This window comes from Arachis hypogaea, chromosome 3 (genome assembly GCF_003086295.3).
Source record: "Arachis hypogaea cultivar Tifrunner chromosome 3, arahy.Tifrunner.gnm2.J5K5, whole genome shotgun sequence".
Classification (NCBI taxonomy): domain Eukaryota; kingdom Viridiplantae; phylum Streptophyta; class Magnoliopsida; order Fabales; family Fabaceae; genus Arachis; species Arachis hypogaea.
In genome coordinates, this window is record NC_092038.1 from 140,817,185 (window position 1) to 140,836,184 (window position 19,000).

Below are 19,000 nucleotides of genomic sequence, written 5' to 3' on the forward strand. Positions count from 1 at the left end.
ATTATCTTGCTAATCATATCAATATTCATAATTTTTGTATCAGATTCAAATAAATACTGTGGATATGCGAATCGGATCCAATTTATAACTCCCATGTTTTTTTATTATATTTTGGACTATTTTATAAAAAATTCATATTTTTAATGTATAATCATTGTTATTAAATTTTAAACAAATTTTAACATCTAAGAACAGAAATTTACATCCAGTAAAAATTAATCTATTATAAATTTAAATGATTACATGCACAAAACAAGAGACCAATAACTTGTATTCAACCAATTCAAATTGATTGTCCCAACTTTAATTTCAATAAAGCTATATGCTCTCCGGAGGTGGGAATACTATTGCAGCCTCATGATTTTATTCAGGCTCAAGACCCAAGCATATTTGCGGGTAGAGACGGTGGAAATTTGCAACAAACAAAAACTGCAAGGATTTTATTTTTCACCTATAGCTAGGCAGATTTTTTTTGGAGCAAAAAATGGATGGAAAATGTTTTCAAATAAAAATGACTTCTAAACAATCCCAACTAGGGGTGTTGGCGGTGCGGTTTGGTTCGGTTTTTGAGAGAAAAGTCATCCGATCCAATCGTTTAATTAAATTGCGGTTCTGTTTGGTTTGATTTTTTTATCAAGACCATCCGAACCAAACCAAACCAATTAAAATCGATTTGGTTTGGTTCGGTTTGGTTCGGTTTTTCAATCAATTCAAAAAAAATACTGCCAAGCTATGTCACAAAGTCATAAAATTGAAATCGACAAACACAAATACACATTAGGTAACAAAGTCTTGATCCAATGAAATTTATCAGCAAAAGGAATTCAAATAAATTGTACTATTTTTGGGCCACACTCATGTAAACAACATAGTTGTACAGGGCTGACTTAAATATCTACTCAGAATTCAAGAAACAGCACAAAAAACCAGTTTAATTCTCTTGTATAAAGAGGACAGAGTTTACACTTTATGCAAAGTGCTTATATTCCCTAGGCATGAAGGAATCTCTCCGTCGAATTGATTGTCTTCCAAGTGCTTTTATATACAATAATAATATCTAAATAGTGAGCTTCATGGCATGAATACATCAAAGTTCTTTGATTTCAAACATTTAGATCATGGAATTGCATACACAATGAGTTACTTACAATGTTTCTAATTAACAGTATTAGTGAACTTAGGTCAGGAATGTGCCTTGACAAACTGTTATTCCCAAGCCAGCTACAAAAAAGCAATGATTTTCCAATTAGAACTTGTAAATACCAGAGTCAATGAACTGAGATTTAGAGTTAAGCACTTACATATTAGTCAGAGCTGTCATATTGGCAACAAAAGGAGATAAAGATCCTGAAAGCTCCATACTTGTCAACAACAACAAATAAATTAAAAACCAGCAAAAACACAACAACAAATAAATTAAAAACTAGCAACAATCAGCAACAAAACCAGCAACCAGCAATAATACCAACAATAAAGTAATTCATCAAAAGTAATTCAACCAGCAATTAGCAACAATACACTGATTTCAAATCTGCTCCAAATTTAATTCTTCAAATCTGCTTCAAATCTAATTTCAATATTTTCATATCAAGATCCAAAACCAGTTTATCTGATTTCAAATCGGATTTCATACTAAATCACTTCAAAAGTTTCTTTTTATTTTATATTATTCTTCCAAAAAAACTAATAATAACCAGAAGCAGTTTATATTATTTTTCCAACAATACCAAGCTACCAACAATACAAACAGAAGCACTTTCAGTAATTCAAAACAGAAATTAGTCAAATTACATACCTGACTTGGTGGCTCCGGCTCCATATCTGACTTGAATCGGTGGCTGGGTGGGAGGTGCTAAGTTGTGGGTGGCCAGAAACACTTCTGGGTGGTGGCGTGGTGCTGTGCTGGGTGAGTGGGTGGTGTTGTGCTACTGCTGGGTGCGAGGGTGGTGCTGGGCTACTCACTGCTGGCTAGGGTTGGGGTTTCGTTGTGCTCTGTCCGCGAGGAGGTCCTGGGAGCAGTGGGAGGAAGGTTCGGAGGCGCTAGGGGGAGGGTTCGGCAGCGCTGCAAGGTGGTGGGTGGAACGGTCTCACCGGCGCTAGGTGGGTTCGCCGCAGGCCTCGAGAGTGCAGAGAGCGAGAGTGTGAGAAGAGAGTGGCTATTGGCTAGATTTCGTTTGGGGGTAGGGTGTGGGGGTAAGAGGGTTAGGTTAGGTCACGTTCGTTTGGGGGTGGGGTGTGGGGGTTAGGGGGTAAGGGTGGAGTGGAAGGGCAACGCTGCGAGGAAGGTCAGCGGCGCAGCGAGGTGGTGGGAGGAACAGACCCTCGTCGATGCTGAGAGGTGCAGAGAGCGAGGCTGTGCTGAGACCTAGGGAGAGAGCGGCTAGGTTACGTTCTTTGTCTGGGGGTGGGGCTTGGGGATTGCTGGGATAGGCTAGGTTACGTGCATTTGGGGGTGGAGTGGGCATGATTTTTTTAGGGTTTCTTATCTTTTCGATTCGGTTCGGTTCGATTGGAGTTTTCAATATCAGAACCGAAAATCGAACTGAACCGTAACAAAAACAACAAAATATATTTTTTCGGTTTTTTTTTGTTTTCAATTTGTTCGATTTTCAATTTTTTCGATTCAGTTGATCGGTTTAATTCGGTCTGAATCGATTTTAAACACCCCTAACCCCAACCAACCAACCCCCCCTCTCTTGCGGAAAATGACCATGATAAGTTAGTGTGCCGCATATTAATTACTTACCTGCTTCTTTCTTTTTGAATTTTGACTTAGAATAATATTTATTTAAGTATTTATTAAGAATTTCCTGTAATGAAAATTGAAAAATAATGACGAATTATTTCGGTGAAGCAAAGTTCCACATAGAATATCAATTTTGTAGCGTGGTAAGCTAAGTGAGGTTTGAGCCAAAATTAATCCTGTATATATATATGAAAAGAAGAAAAATGATGCCTTAATAAGTAAAAATTGTTTTAGATAAGTAATTAATTATCGGTTGTTTTAATATTTTTTATTAAATTATTAAATATAACATATATTCATCAAAATCGATTAATAATATAAAATATATGTTAAAATATAAAATACATATTAAAATGAGTTAAATAATATATATATTTATATGTAAATACATAATAACTAATTTTAGTAGCTAATTTAGGATATAAATAATGTTTTTGTTAATTAATTTTAGCTATTATATTAAGAGATTTCCAAATAAATAATGACCTTATTTAATTAAGGGAGCTGTTTCGATAAAGACGTCTAAAACGTTTTTTTTTAAATATTTTTTAATAATTAAAATTTAACACATATAATCGATTAAATCGTATTATTTTTGTCAAAATTAGATCAAACAAATTAATTTAATAAAATAATAGTAAATTAAATTTTGAATCGGTCTAAATTAATATTATTTTTTTATAAAAAATATTATAATACCTCTATTATAGAAAATAACTAAAATATTCTTATTATATATATTAATTTTAAAATTCTAAATTTTAGCAATTTTATCGTAGGATTGGGATTTATAATTTTCAAAAAATATATATATAAAAAATATAAATATTTTAGTTATTTTTTATAATAAAAATATTATAATTATTTTTTATAAAAAATATTAATTTAGACTAATTTAAAATTTAATTTATTAATTTTTTAGTTAAACTAATTTGTTCGGTCTAATTTTAATAAAAATAACATAATTTAATAATTTAATTGATTATATGTATTAAATTTTAATTTTTAAAAATATTTTAAAATAAAAAAATATTTTTAACATCTTTATCTAAATAACTATTTAATAAATGAAAAAAAAAAGGTCCACAAGGGATAGTGATGTTGTCTTTGATTGGTGGTGGCTGCATAAATAGCCGTGACACCTTAGAGTGGTGCCATGCACGGTTCATTATTACATTGATCTTTTCTCTCTAGCTATCTACCAACAATGGCATCACCATCGCAACCAGAAATTGCAATACCGGAAATGTTTATACGCCCCGAACTGGAACCTACTGCTATCCAATCTGATCATGAAGCCGCAGCAATTCCCATCTTTGACCTCAAAACCCTGCTTTGTGCTGGAAACGACAATACCACTCAACTCCACGAGTTGTACGACACATGCAAAGAGTGGGGGATTTTTCAGGTTAAGTTTATTATCCCAATATATGAATTATATGTATTCCCTCTATGCAGGGCAGTAATATATGTGACGTACGTGTAGGTGCGGAACCATGGTGTTAGTCCTCAAGTGCTAGAGAATTTGCAAGTGGAGATGGAGAAATTCTTCAATCTGTCGAAGGAGGAGAAAAGCAAATACCAAGTGGAAGAGGGAGATTTCCAAGGGTATGGAAACGTGAAAAGAAGCAAGGATGAGAAGGTTGATTGGGGGGAGAGGTTCTTCATGGTGATAAACCCTTTGGAGAGAAGAAAGGCAGATCTGTTCGAAAAGCTGCCTCTGTTGCTGAGAGAGACGTTGGAGACATACTTTGCGGAGTTGAGGAAGATCGGGATGGGGCTGCTGAGAATATTGGGAGAAGGAGTTGGAATGGAGATAGAGGAAGTGGATCACATATTTGACAACGGGATGCAGACAACCAGGATGACGTATTATCCGCCATGCCCCAATCCGGAGCTAGTTTTAGGTTTGACTCCTCACTCCGACTCGACAGGGATAACCATACTTCACCAGGTCAACGCAATTGAGGGTCTCCAAATCAAGAAACATGGCCTTTGGCTTCCTGTGTCTTTTCACCCCAACGCCTTTCTTGTTTTGGTTGGTGACATCTTTCAGGTTTCTCATCTAATTCCTTTTTCTTTCTTTTATATATTTTAATCACAATATTATTTATTTGCCTCTTTTTATTTTCTTTCTTAATTTTCATATTAATTTTTTTAAAAAAAATTAAAATACAAGCCTAATCCACACGTTCTTTTTCATTTTTTTTAATGGAAAAAAGCTACCTAGCTAGCTAGCACGTGGTTTATTGAATCCAGTTCTGATTCACATACATTTTTTTTTTTATATTTTGAATGGAGTATGTATCCTATTTGCATGTGTAGTAGTATGTGGTGGGAAATAACTAGTTAGAGAAAACAAACAAATCAGTACCATACTCATCATAAGACTTGCACTTTTTCTTAGTCTTTATTCAATTGACAACCAGGCAAAGAATTAATATAAAAGTGAACTTCATAATTGGTGAGCAGATAGTAAGCAATGGGGTCTACAACAGCATGGAGCATAGGGTAGTAGTCAACAAAGAAAAGGGGAGACTTTCTATTGCCATGTTCATGAACCCAAAATACGAGGCAGAGATTGGGCCAGCAAAGAGCTTGATAAGTGAAGAAAACCCACCCTTGTTTAGAAGAATGGTTATGGAAGATTTCGTCAAAGACTACTTTTCCCGCAAGCTCAATGGCAAAGCGCACTTGGATAATATGAGGATCAAAACTACTTCTCCTGATGATCACTAATAACATCTGCTGTTGCATAATGAAAACATACTTTATTTCATCAACATGTATATGTCGTTGGCTTACATAAACGACTACTTTTTTAGATATATTATCAATTTCATTTCCATGCATTTAATTTCTTAGTGTAAAATTATTTTTCTTGCTTAACCAAACCATATATATTAACGTCATTATAAACGAAACTATTTTCTCTACTTTGAAAAAATGCATAAGGAATCTCCTCTTGCTACCACCCTCAAGCTAAGTCACATACTAAATCAATCTAACTTGATTAATGATCCATATAACCTTTCTAAGTTTACATAAGCAAATTAGCAATAATAATGAGCAGCTCAAATAATGGTAGCTTTCTTTCTTCAAGTCAAAAAAATATTTTAAATTGTATTTTATTTTTTAAAATTATTATTAATTAATAATTATTTAAATTTTATTTTTTAAAAAATATAAAATTAATAATTATTAATTGCAGTTATTTAAAATCGACCGATTATTGAGTTGTTTATTTATAACTTTTTCTTTAAGTCATTTTTAGCCACTACTATTTTCTTTTCTTTTTCCCTGGACGTATCGCCCGAGAACTTTACTTATTTTTTAGTGTGACTATTAAACTACACTTCTATATTAGCCCATGACAACAATAAAGAAGTCTTGTGGCCCACAAATTCAGCCCAACAGAATACACAAATTAAATTATAATTTAGTCTTTATCTTATCTTATAGTTATCTTTATCTTTATCTCTATCTTATCTTTATTTGCTTTTATCTTTCATAGGACAATGCTCTATATATATTTAGTTTTACCCTCATAGTTTACAACACACTTCAGTACAATTCAATCAATCAATAATCAATAAAAGTTCGCATTCTTTTCTTTTCTTATTCTTTCACAATTTTATCAGTGACCAAAACTCCAAAAGTGATGGTTGTTGACTTGTTGGCACAAAATAATTAAATAACAATCCAATTTATCAATCCGGTGCCGCTATTGACGATGATCATAATTTTTTTTTTCTCTCTAAGATATTCTTTATTGCAATGAAACGTACAAATACACGCTTTTTAATTTGAATATGGAAGTAAAGGAAGTGTTAGACTCGTGTACGAGAAGTAGGGGTGCTTCACCTCGTTGTGGGATTAGAGGAAGCAGAACTTAATGTAAAAAAAAAATTATCCAGAACAAGAAAAATGGAGGGTCCGAATTCCACGTTTCAGATTTTAAATTCCATCAACTGCAAATCGGATCATGCGATTTGTGAAGCAAAATTTCATGACTGAAGAACTCGCATAGTCCGAGGTGTATACTCAGGTTTTTCAATTTTTTTAACACAAATTGGAGGGTCCAATTTAGGTAGTTTGAATTTTTTTCAACTTTTTAAACACTCCCACAATTTTAAAAAACACCAAAAATTACGATACAAGAAAGATTATGGGCCTGAAAAAGCATCACAACGAGAGTGGGGGTATTCCCAAACATAGAAACAAAAAGGTAAAAACAATGTGTCAAAAGAGAGGAAAATAAAGAAAAAAAAAAGGAAGAACGAACGTGGATTTCAGCTTGTGTGGTGGTGCAATCCATGTCTGACGAATTCATCAACTAAAATCAAAGCGGGGGACAAAATTTCTCCAAGCTCAAGTTCCTTGCAAGCCATATACCCCACAATAGATACGCTGCTTGGGAGAGACAAAGCTTTGAATCTGACCTGGTCTTCCAAGTTCTTTTATCTCGATATTGAACTTATCTTCAAGTTTTGATGAGTAGAAGATTTCAAGTTTTATATCAGCTCAGAAGCTTGGGGTAGAATGATGATAATCTCTGCAAGTTGATGCTAATTAGGTGTGATTGTGTGAACCAATAACTCTCCCAGTGTATTTTGAAAAGATATCCTTATCAAGAAGGAAACACATGAAACATGTAGGCATTTACGAGCATGATAATTTTGGTCAACTATAATACATATATATTAAAATTAATTATTAAAATTAGTTAGTAATGTAAAATATATATTAAAAAAGAAATATTAAAAATTATTAAATTTATTATTTTTTATTATTAATTAGTTATTAATATTTAAAAATATAAACTAAAATATATTGTTAGATTTTTAGACTAAAAAAATTAAATTAATTATTAAATAATAGACAAAACAAATAAATTCTGATGTTTTTAATATTTTTTATATTAAAATATAAATTATATATATATTAATATATATTTATATAAAAAATATAATAACAAATTTAATAATTAATTTTTAGTGAACACTTTTAAATTTCGTTATCTCAAATTTGGATTAACCGAGAGATCTACTCACCGAAAAAAAAAAGGGAAAAAAATTTCTAGAACTCTTGCAAATCAAGAAAAAATTCTCATAATAAGTGGATTAGTTCTAATTATAAACTAATATAAAGAGAATTACACCATAAAAACTGAAAATAGTTAGATGAACAAAAGAGAAAATAAATTAAAAAAATAAAGAAAAACAATTATTTTTATTTTTTATTTTTTTACTAGACATAAACTTATTTAAATCAGATATAATATAAAATATTTAAGAAAAAACCCTATTTTATCGAATAGAATTGATTGTATGAATTAAATGATACTATTAAGTCTAATAAAAAATCTCATCTCATCAATAATTGGAATAAATAATTAGAATACGTCAATGTATAGATAAATTACAAAAGAAAAAATCTTTATCTATGACTATGTACAGGGAAAAAACCAAGAAAAAAAGTAACAGCCAACAAGAAGATAAAGAATTGATATTGACAAAGTATTTGAAGGAACTCTCCAAAGAAATCCATTAAATGGAGTTGCCCAATTTATTTAAAAAAAAATTCCTACTGACTATGATATATTTACCTATGAGCAATAAAATTTATTTATTATATATTATTAATTTTATAATTAAAATATATTATATATTATTCTTTTATTATAATTAAAATCAATTTTTTTTAAACTAAAAAATTCTCTCATCTTTTCTCTTTTTTTCTATCTCATTCTTTTATTTATTTTATCTATTTTATATATTATTATTAATAACTAATTAATATAACATTCTCTAATTAAAATTAAAATTAAAATATAACTATATTATATTACTAATTTAACAACCAAAACGTGTCACGTGATACTCTTTTATTAAAATTAAAATGAAATTTTTTTTTTCAAAATTAATGAATTTTTTTCTTCCATTATCTTATTTACCTCTCTTCCCTTTTTCTATTTTTCTTTATCCTTTTCAGTTTATATATAACTTATAATTTATATTTTATATTATTAATTTGACAAATCAAAATGTAATATGAAATATTCTTTCAATATAATTAAAATATTTTTTTTTTCAAAATTAACAAACTCACTTTCTCCTAATTTTTCTGAATCTTTCTCTCTTTCTTTTTCTTATTCTCTAGTTCTTTCTACTTTTATGTTCTACAAAAAATAAAATAATATAATTCAAATAAATTCATAAAATTATAAGAATACATTAAAGTTATAATTACATATAATTAAAAAATCAGATAATATTATTTATATAAAAAAATATATTATAAGAAATAAATATTGTTTTAATCTCTAAAATTTGGGATCAAAATCAAAATCATTCTTGACATTTTTAATTCAAAATGATTTTTAACATTAAAATTATTTTTAAAATCATTCTTTTGACTATTTTATCCTCACCTCACTAATCCTGTGTATCACCATCTCTATTCTCTCAGACTACTCATTCTTTCTTTTTTTGATTCTGATGTTCTTTTTCTCACTAGCTCACACACATTCAGAAGAAAAGAAAAAAAGAAAGAAGAAGAGAAAGTGAATGAGAGAAGGAGAAGGAGAAAGAAGAAGAGAGGAGGAAAAGGGACGACACCGGTAAAATTGAGTGTTGTTGTTGCCATTGACATAGCAAATAGAGAGAGAGAAAAAGTGCAACGGCCGCGACAACGATTTTAGATCTCCTCTTTTTCCCTTTTTCAACAGTGATTTTGGAGAACAGGAGCAACGGCCACAACGATTTCAGCATTGGTGGCATCGGTGGTAGCAGTGATTTCAACAGCGATTTCAGATTTCTTCGATGAAAAAAATATCTAAAAAACATATTATTTGATTTTTTGATTTACAGAAATCCTATTTTTCTTAGTTAATGAGGACTTTTGTTTACAGAAATCCTATTTTTCTTAGTTAACGAGGACTTTTGTTCCTGTAATCTTTTTATAAAAGTAGTTTGATTTTATAAATATTTTATACCATAATCTATAAAAGACGAGTAATATTCCTAAAGCAAACTCAAAGTCTAACTCCAAACATCTGCAAACTCCCTGCATCATGAGAGTCTTCAGCCCCCACTGAAAAAAGATACATCATCCCAGAATAAAACCTTATCTTCTTCATGGCTGAGATCCTCACCACTTCTAGTTTTATCCATATACAATCCACAAAGTGAAAAACCTGATATCAACTAAGGGACATATCATCAGAACCTGAAATTGACAGTTGAGACAAATTCTAGCACAAACAAGCGCATTATTATCAGATTATTCCAATTAAGTACTTGTACTAGGAAGTAACTATGACAATGCAACCTCACATACAGGTCCAGATTTCCAATAGAAAATGGCAATTTTGATGTGAAAAAACATAGATGAGACAGAAGCAAATCTGGGCATGAGGGCATATACTCAATGGTGGATTTCATTCTTTTTTTTTTCTTAAAAAAATATTTTTAAAAAGAAAACAACCGGAAAATTTCAGGAATACTGTAATAAAAGTTTAGCTTGAAGAATCAGTACATTTTCAAATCAGAAGTTCAAGTAAATTACAAGGGCAAATTAGAAAGCAATTCGAGAGAGATTCACTGGTATAGCAAGTTGATCCTTTTGTTCTTATACACTTTAACAAAGCTAGATATGATTACATAGTCAATAACAGTGCAAGTGGTAGCAGTGATTACAACACATACACAATGATAAAACTCACAAACTACATAACACACTATTAATGGAGTATATTAGAGATTGTAGAGATTGACTATATAAGCAAATTGGGAGATTAACATTCAATTTCGGCTTAACTATACACGCCAAGAGAGGGAAGCGAATGCAACATCCTGGATAACAGGGTTTTGTCCCAAGAAGTTGTCTCAGATCAATTTTCAAGTTTGTTCTGCTATTTAAGATCTCGCCGCTGGTTGTCGCTTGGGGTGTAAATATATCATAGTGAGTTGGGACCTTTTTGTAAATAATTGGGCAACTCCATCTAATGGAGCTCTCTTGGAGAGTTCCATCAAATACTTTGCCTATAAACATATAACTAGAAGCAAATTCTTTGGTAAGAATAGGCAAAAGAGCATAGCATCTTTTGTACCCAAATTCCAAAACCTAGCAATCTGGAACATCTAGAGTCTCCTGAGCAAAACTTAAAGTAGGAAAGAGGAGAAACAATTAAATGACTGAAAAGACATTGAACAAAGCAGGGCAAGCGGTGATGAGTAGTCACTTGTAGTAACTCTCAATCACTAGCATGTTCATACAATCCAATTTTCACTCTCAGGTATTCTAAATTTGAAGGAAATCCTATTAGTTTATGGTACACACTCTTAAACATCACATCAGGTTATGGGAAAGTGAACCACAAAGATATTAAGAAAAGTGAAGAAAATGAAGTACAGGTGGAATCCTCCATATGAGATACAAAGACGAGCCTGAGAAAGTCTCAAGTGCCTCAAATGAACCTCCAAAACATTCAGTCTTCTCTCAAACACTTTTCCTCAGCTTCCTTAGTCTTCTGGGAAGAAGTTAGGTTAGGTTAGGTTAGGTTAGGCATGCACCAATGTTGACTTTATACCTACTAAGGGGCATTTTACTAATCATTAAGCTTGAGAACAGATTTTTCTGTTTATGCATTGTTGTTCTAGAGTGTGTTTATGCTGTACTCGAGCACATTGTCAAAATTTTACCATGCTCGAGCACACTCGCAACATAGCTAGGCTCGGGCCTAATGCTCAAGCCAGATATTGCAGCTAAGCATTCCTATCCCTTGTACCTGCAAAACACAGTAAAAGAAACGCTTAAAATGCTTCAAAACTCAGCTAAAAGCTAACTAGAAGAAATAAGAATTGAATTAAACCATGGAATTAGAAAATTAAAAATAAAATTTGCTAATAGAAAGCCTAAAACAGACCAACTTAAATTCAAAAAATACAAGGGAATAGAGAGTTATCTGATGCCAACAAAAGGAAGAAAGGTGAAAGTACTCTAAAAAGAGAAAAAACAAGAAACCATTTGGGCATTTCACTGGGAGTCCACATTTCTTAGCACATGCTAAGCTTCCTCAAAGCTGAAGGTTAAACGAACTACTACCCCACTCACTCCCTCTCACTCTTTGAATTCTTTTAGAAATGAAGAAAAATTAGTAGTATGAAGTGCGTATATGGATTTATTAGTTCCAGGTGACTCATTCCCTAGTCTGAATCTCTTAGGGTGAAGAGACAAATGATCCCTAAAATTATTCCACCATAACTCTGGAAAGATAAGACAACTTTCAGCATATACATAAGTAATAAACCGTACCTTTGGTTCATCCTGAAAGTGTAGCAAGCAACCCGATTCATAACCATTCTCCCTTAACAGGATATCAATGAGGAGCGAAATAAAGAATGATATCCATCTTGAATAGTCGGAGTTATTCAATCATTTCAAAATTCTGCATTTTATTGCTCCTCCTTCTCCTTAACCGTTGAATAACGTACATTGCTTTGTCATACTGATGTGAATTCAAACAGTATCCATTGGACTGCATCCTGTCAACAAGATCAATAGCATAGTCCTTTTTATCTATCGAAAGAAGGAGACATTTGAGGAGCTTGGTACAAATTCTTGGCCTCAACATGAAACCTTTTTCTAGGGTGTAGAGGAATATGTTTACTGCATCATCCAGCTTCCCTTCCTCACAGAGAATATCAATCAAATGTACACAACTTGTAGGATTGATATTAATATTGAACTCACCAAGAACAGAAAATATAGCTAATGCTTCATCTACCTTTTTTGCCATACAGAACCCAGTAATTAGAATTGTATATGGAGCTAAATTAAAATCTCTACACTTGAAGTCCATTTCCAGTAAGCCTCGAATTACTTCTTTCACATTTCCTCTGATAAAATGGTTCTCCAACACGTTGATTGAATCATTATCCCACCTCGGAAGGCTTTTCAGATATTCAAAGTAAAGATTGAAGGCCATCGAGACCTTCCCCTTTTTGTTTAACCAGCTCATATGGGCATTAGAATTTGATAATCCAGGTTGACAACCATGCTTCAACATATGTTCACGGATCTTAAAGGCATCATCCTCTCTGTTAGCCCTATAAAGTCCATCAACAAGTGTCCCATAAGTAATAGAATCAGGTGAGATCCCCTTTAGTTGCAGCTCCTTGAAAAGCTTGATAGCAGCATTGATATTACCAGTTTTGCAAAAACCATTGATTAAAATGTTGTATGTGATAATGTTAGGCACAACCCCACTCCCAGCAAGTTGTTTGAGAAGCTTGTAAGCATTCAAAACTTCACCAGCCTCACACATTTGCTCCACCTTTTTCTGGAGACTAACACTATCAAAAACCCTGTCAGAACCCTGAGAAAGCCGGAAAAACAAAGATGGGCTTCTCCCAATCTCCATCTCGTGCAGTAAAAGGTGTGCTTCCTCAATTCTGTGAGCCTTGCAAAGGCCATGCATCAGAGCACTGAAGGTCACAACTGAAGGGAGACATCCAAGTTTTTCCATCTGATTAAATATCTCCCGTGCCTCTCCAACCATTCCATTCCTACACATGCCACAGATGAGAATGGTGTAGGTGTAAGCATTATGAAACTGTTCGTCCTTGGAAACCTCAAGCTGAAGAGATCTAGCTTGGTCCAAACGACCTATGTCACAAAAACCTTTGATTAATGCATTGTAACAATAGGCGTCTGGTACTAAACCCATCCCAATCATCTCATCTAACATCTTTGCAGCTTCACCAACCCTACCCTCTTCGGACAAACCACGTATCATGATAGCATATAAAGTAACATCCGGCACAATTCCCCTCTTAAACATCTTGGTGTACCATACATATGCCTCACTATATCTCTTGGCGTGAATGAAGCTATTTATCAGAGAACGGTAACTCTGCAGATTAAGAGCAAAACCATCTTTCCTCAACAAAGACAGCAAAGAAAGCGCTTCATCTGTCCTCCCGTTCATACAAAACCCATCAATCAAGACATTATAACAGCGCAAAGTAGGCAAGCACCCATTTTCTTTCATAGTGTTAAACAACCTAAACGCCTCATCAACCTTCTTCCACTGACAGAGGCCATAAATAATAGCCGTATACGTCTTAACATCAGGCAGCACACCCCTCTTGCTCATATCATCGAGCATCTCCAGGGCAGCATTGAAGTTTCCAATCTTACAGAATCCACCAATCAAGAGAGTGTAAGTGTGATCATCTGGCAAAGAATTAGACCTAAGCATAACATTATAGAGCGAAAAAGCCAACACAAACAAGTCTTTCTTGAGCACAACCTTCAAGATAGTGTTATAGGCGTGAGCATCAGGCTCACAATTGAACTCAGACATTCTATCAAAACACTGAATGGCTTCTTCAGCAAGATCCATATAGGAATAGGTCCTTATGAGGGCTCTAACAGATTCAGAACTTACGAAAATCCCAGATTTCTTCAGAAGCTGGAGCGCGTCCCAGTAAAGGGAGCACCACTCCTTAGTGGCGAGAGTGCAACTTACCTCGTTACGGGAATGCTGGTCCACGAGGCTCTCGAACTTGAGTGCGACCCATACGCAGAAACGGAGGGGGAGTCGCCAGTTACGATTAGGGAGATCTCGCGTGACGACAACGGCGTCTGCGTCAGCGGAACAGTGGTGCTGCGATCGGCGAGGGAGGAACCTTGTGAGCAGTCCGGAAGCATTGTGGAAATGGACTCGTTTCCACAACAGCATAGAAGGATTGTGGTGATGATGGTGGCAGCGGTGGCGCTATCTTGTGGCGTTGGGGGAAGAGGACAACAGGTGAGACCTAAAAACCAAGGTTCTGAAAACCGGACTGGTCATCAAACCGTTTTAGTCACTGGTTCATTGGTTCACTGGTCCAACCGGTCCAACCAGTGATTCAACTGAAAAAACCGTTTTAGAATAAAATAATAAATAAATTATAAATAAACATCCTAAAATATCTTCCAAATTTAAAACACTACACAAAAAATCATCAACCAAATTCATATGATCTTATCCAAATACAAACTCAAAGGTTAAATAGTAAAAAGAAATATCTAAATATTAAATTTTGACTTTGAGGGTTAACAGGATCATTTAACACCTCAGATTCTAATCTAGAAATGTAAGGAGACAAAGGATTATCAATTTCAAAAGAATGTTGAGCTAGTTCAGTTAGAAAATGTTGATCATTCTGTGGTATTATGCTAACTGAACATGAACCTGAACCTTGCAAGATGACCTTTTCGGTTTAATCTTAGACAACGTTGCGTTCATCTGTTGTAAGAGAGCTCTCTTAGCAACATATTCTTCTTGTTGAGCAAGCCATAAACAAGATCTAGTGTTGTTTCCAAGTTGAAGTATCAACATAACAAGTAGTCATTGAATAAGAAAGCATAACATATCACCAACTACCTATACACTTTGACTCTCCTTCCACTACCATCATCATCGTTCATCAGTTTATTTATATATGGCATTGGCAGGTAGCTACCTACTCATTCAGCAACAACCAGCATTTGATTTTATTTCCATATGATCTTTATCAAAATACAAGAAGAAACCTGATATAAGACACACGACACTAAAAGTGATAGATTGCATATAAAAACGAAGTTGCAAGTTTAATATACTGCTTTTGAGGCTTACACGATAGGCTTTCGGCATCATCATCAACCTCTGCAGTAGCAGGCTTTTAATCTTTCCTCTTAAATACCACTTTTCCATAATTTTTAAACAATTCATCATACATCTCATCTATATCTTCACCTACATCCGGCAAAATTTGTCTTTCATGTTACCTGCATCATCATTCATTCATTTGCAAGGCACAAAAATTTACAAATTCTCCAGATTTAGACATAGAACAAAATCTAAAAAGTGAATGAGAGAAGGATTTTCTTAAGAAATTAAAGTGGCCATTAAATTAGTGTTGATTTAACTAAAGTTACAACCCCTCATATTTCATAGTCATCAGCAACTAGTAATTACAAAACAGAGCCGTAAGTAAATTTGAACAAAAATTTCAAAGCCATCAGCAACTAACAATTACAAAACAAAGCCATCAAAACAGCAGCATAACAAATAATCACCCCTAAATTAATTCAAAACAGCAGCATAATAAAATCACTAATCACTAATCACAAATCACTTATCACAAATTCCAAATTCAAAACACTCAGTGCCATAACAAAACAGTAGCTTAACAAGTCACTAGTCAATAATCACAAATTCCAAACTCAAATCAACAGCATTACAAAAGACCCAAAAATCACAAATCACAAATCACAAATTCAACCTCAAATCCTTGAAACAGAGTAACAGACTCAACTTTCCAATAACCTCAAATCAGTAAATCACAGTTTCACTAACCTTCCACTGACAGCAGGAAGACGACAGCGGGACGACAGCGACACCACGGCGCACCAGCTGAAGGCCTCGAGCAGCGATTTCACCTGTGAATGGAAGACGTGCCGAGCTAGAAAGGGGAGACGCCGTGGAGAAGGAGAAGGAAGAGGCCGCTGAGACGCCAACACAGACGAACGGCGGCGGCGGCGGTGCCGTCCAAGAAGCTGGATTTTTGGGTTGGGAAGTAGCTAGGGCTTACTCTTGCTGTGTGTAATCAATGACCTTAACCATTTCTTTATATTTAGCTTCAAAAACCCTTCAGTTATGAATTGTCCTGCATATGTTCTTGTAATTGTGCTACTTTGTCCTGCTGCTAACAAACCAATTCCCCATATATATAGAATTGGAAACAAAAGTAATAAATCATACTAAATTGGAGTAAAATACTGTTAAAATAGAATATCAAATGACCAAACAAAAAAATCAATATGTCAACCAAAAAATGATATAAAATTTGATAAATACCCTCCAGATCTGCTGCAGATACAAAAATAGGTTCCACAGGACTGCACTTTATGTCCAAGACAATTATCAACACTGCTCCATTTTTCCGAGTAATAATCTTGATATGTTTGTCTTCATCACCAGTCAAACTGCATCAAACTGCATAAATGAATCAATAACCAGCAAGACAGCAACAATACCAAATTACCAGCAAGGCAGCAACAATACCAAATTACCAAGTCAGCAATAAATCAATAAACAGCAATGATTAACAATGCTGAGTATAATTTAACCAAATTAACCAAGTCACAACAATGAATCGATAACCAGCAATGAATCAAATATATTGAACAAATACTCGATAACAATTTACAAATTTCCAACAAGACCTCAACAAAAAGTTTCCAACAACAAAATAAAATAGATTGAAAAAATACTCAATAACAATTTCCAAGTTTTTGGCAAAAACAAATACCGAGGTTTTGAAAACCGGACCGGTCATTGAACCGCTCTAGTCACTGGTTCACTGGTTTATTGGTCTAACCGGTCTAACCGTGGTTCAACCGAAAAAACTGTTCCTTAATAAAATAATAAATAAATTATAAATAAACATCATAAAGTATCTTTCAAATTTAAAACCTATATAAAATATCACCAACTAAATGTAATTAATCATCAAAATACTCAAATTTACAGCAAATATGTTGACATTTAACATAATTATACTTCCTTTAAAAATAGTTGGATTGAATTGCAGTGCACAAGTTAAAAATAGAGAATATAGCCTTAATGTAGCTAAGTCAAAAAGTAAAACAAAACAGGCCCTTTTAATTCTTACGCTTGTAGGCTTCAATATAATCATTACCATACAGAAGAACTTTCTTGAAGGGATTTATGGCAACCAAAATTGTACAAGATATGATTAACAAGGTTAAATTAAAAGAACACTTTCCAGTTGTCTCACTGAGTCCAGCTAGATGGAACAAACATCACTGTGTACTATGGTAATTCTAGATCAAATCTTACTTTTCCATCAGGCAGTAAAACAACAGTTCCAGAAGATGTTATTATCTTCACCAGCTCCCAATTCCCATTTGAAAGTTGAAGCCAACACTAAACCTTCTGAAACAATGAACTTTAGAAGTAAGGGAAAGAAATAGAAAATTCTAAACTATCCATGTCTTACTAATAATGAGAACAGAAAAACTCAATCTCTTGAACTCAATAATTACATCAGTTATTCAACTAAATAATTGCATCAGTTATCATAAACTGATTTCAAAGCCTAGAAGCAGAGTGAAATTAAAAACATGAGGCATATAATCAATCAAAAGATCATTTGCAAATTTTTTAACAAGAACAGCAGTTAAGAACAATGAAATTAATAAATCATTCACGAAATTAAAAACAGCAGCAGCATTCAGCAACAAACATTTAGCATTCAGCACAAACAGCATTCAGCAACAAGACCATATCTGAACTCAACAATCAGCATTCAGCAACAAACATTACAAAACATTAACCAATAATCACACTAAACCTCCAACCAGCAACCAGCAATGACAAAATAGCAACAAACATTAGTACATAAACACTCCAAAATAGTGATGACACTAAACCTGCACCCAGCAACCAGCAATTACAAAACAGCAACATTATCAAACATTACAAAACATTACACACAAATTTGAACAAAAATTCCAGAAATTAAAAAGAACAAGAAGAACAAAGCATTCAGAAATTAAACAGAGCCATCACTTATCAGTAAACAGAGCAAATTAAAAGGAAGAAGCGAATGCGAAGCAAAATTAAACAAACCCATCAGTAACCAGAAGCAAAATTAAACAGAGCCATCACTCATCAGTAACCACTAACCATGGCAAAATTAAAAGGAAGGGGCGGATGCGAAGCAAAATTAAACAGACTAACAGAGCCATCAGTAACCAGAAGCAAAATTAAACAGATCCATCACTAACCTTCGACGGAGACACGGATCGCAACCGGCGAGACGACAACGATAGGCGAGGCGACGGCAAGCGGTGACCCAACGGCGAGCTGCTCCAAGCCACGAATAGAGAAGCCAGGGAAGATGGGGATGACGAGCCGTGCTACCTGGGTTCCGGACAGGGGGAAGGGGAAGAAGTGGAGGCGCCGAGAACCTGGAGACGGCGGCGGCAAGGATCCTAGGGCTAGGGTTCTCTTCGCGTTGCTTCAGAAGGGGCGAATGGGGGTGCACAAATGATTCTTGGGATCTTGATTCGGGGAAGGGGGTGTTTCAGAATTTGGTTTTTTTTTTTTTCAAAATCACAAAACGGTCGAACCGGTTGAACCGTGAACCGACACAAAAAACGAATCGATCAGATGCTAAAACCGCAAATTTT

At 33.9% G+C, this 19,000-nt stretch overlaps 2 protein-coding genes and 1 long non-coding RNA gene across 12 annotated transcripts; 1 reads left to right on the top strand and 2 right to left on the bottom strand.

Moving 5' to 3' along the window:
- Nucleotides 1–858: 858 nt before the first annotated feature.
- On the bottom strand, nucleotides 859–2,454 carry LOC112734707 (uncharacterized). Its single transcript, XR_003168408.3, has 2 exons — nucleotides 1,302–2,454; nucleotides 859–1,221 (listed from the first exon to the last, which is right to left on the bottom strand). It is a non-coding gene; the product is annotated as an uncharacterized lncRNA (long non-coding RNA).
- Nucleotides 2,455–3,856: 1,402 nt separating this feature from the next.
- On the top strand, nucleotides 3,857–5,670 carry LOC112734708 (protein SRG1-like). The gene is made up of 3 exons (XM_025784138.2): nucleotides 3,857–4,154; nucleotides 4,233–4,802; nucleotides 5,219–5,670. The coding sequence occupies exons 1-3, from the start codon at nucleotides 3,954–3,956 to the stop codon at nucleotides 5,483–5,485; spliced, it is 1,038 nt and encodes a 345-aa protein (XP_025639923.1). The 5' UTR covers nucleotides 3,857–3,953; the 3' UTR covers nucleotides 5,486–5,670.
- A 3,885-nt stretch (nucleotides 5,671–9,555) lies between these two features.
- Nucleotides 9,556–18,879, bottom strand: LOC112734710 (uncharacterized). 10 transcript variants are annotated; one of them, XM_072228964.1, is made up of 7 exons: nucleotides 18,596–18,874; nucleotides 17,646–17,741; nucleotides 16,641–16,778; nucleotides 16,140–16,482; nucleotides 15,417–15,568; nucleotides 12,065–14,668; nucleotides 10,325–11,537 (listed from the first exon to the last, which is right to left on the bottom strand). In XM_072228964.1, the coding sequence occupies exon 6, from the start codon at nucleotides 14,493–14,495 to the stop codon at nucleotides 12,177–12,179; it is 2,319 nt and encodes a 772-aa protein (XP_072085065.1). In that variant the 5' UTR covers nucleotides 14,496–14,668; nucleotides 15,417–15,568; nucleotides 16,140–16,482; nucleotides 16,641–16,778; nucleotides 17,646–17,741; nucleotides 18,596–18,874; the 3' UTR covers nucleotides 10,325–11,537; nucleotides 12,065–12,176. The 10 variants fall into 10 exon arrangements, 6 of the variants coding, with proteins under 6 accessions (XP_072085065.1, XP_025639925.1, XP_072085063.1 ...); XM_025784140.2 differs by having other exon boundaries at nucleotides 16,140–16,485; XM_072228962.1 differs by having other exon boundaries at nucleotides 16,140–16,488.
- Between the last annotated feature and the right edge of the window lie 121 nt (nucleotides 18,880–19,000).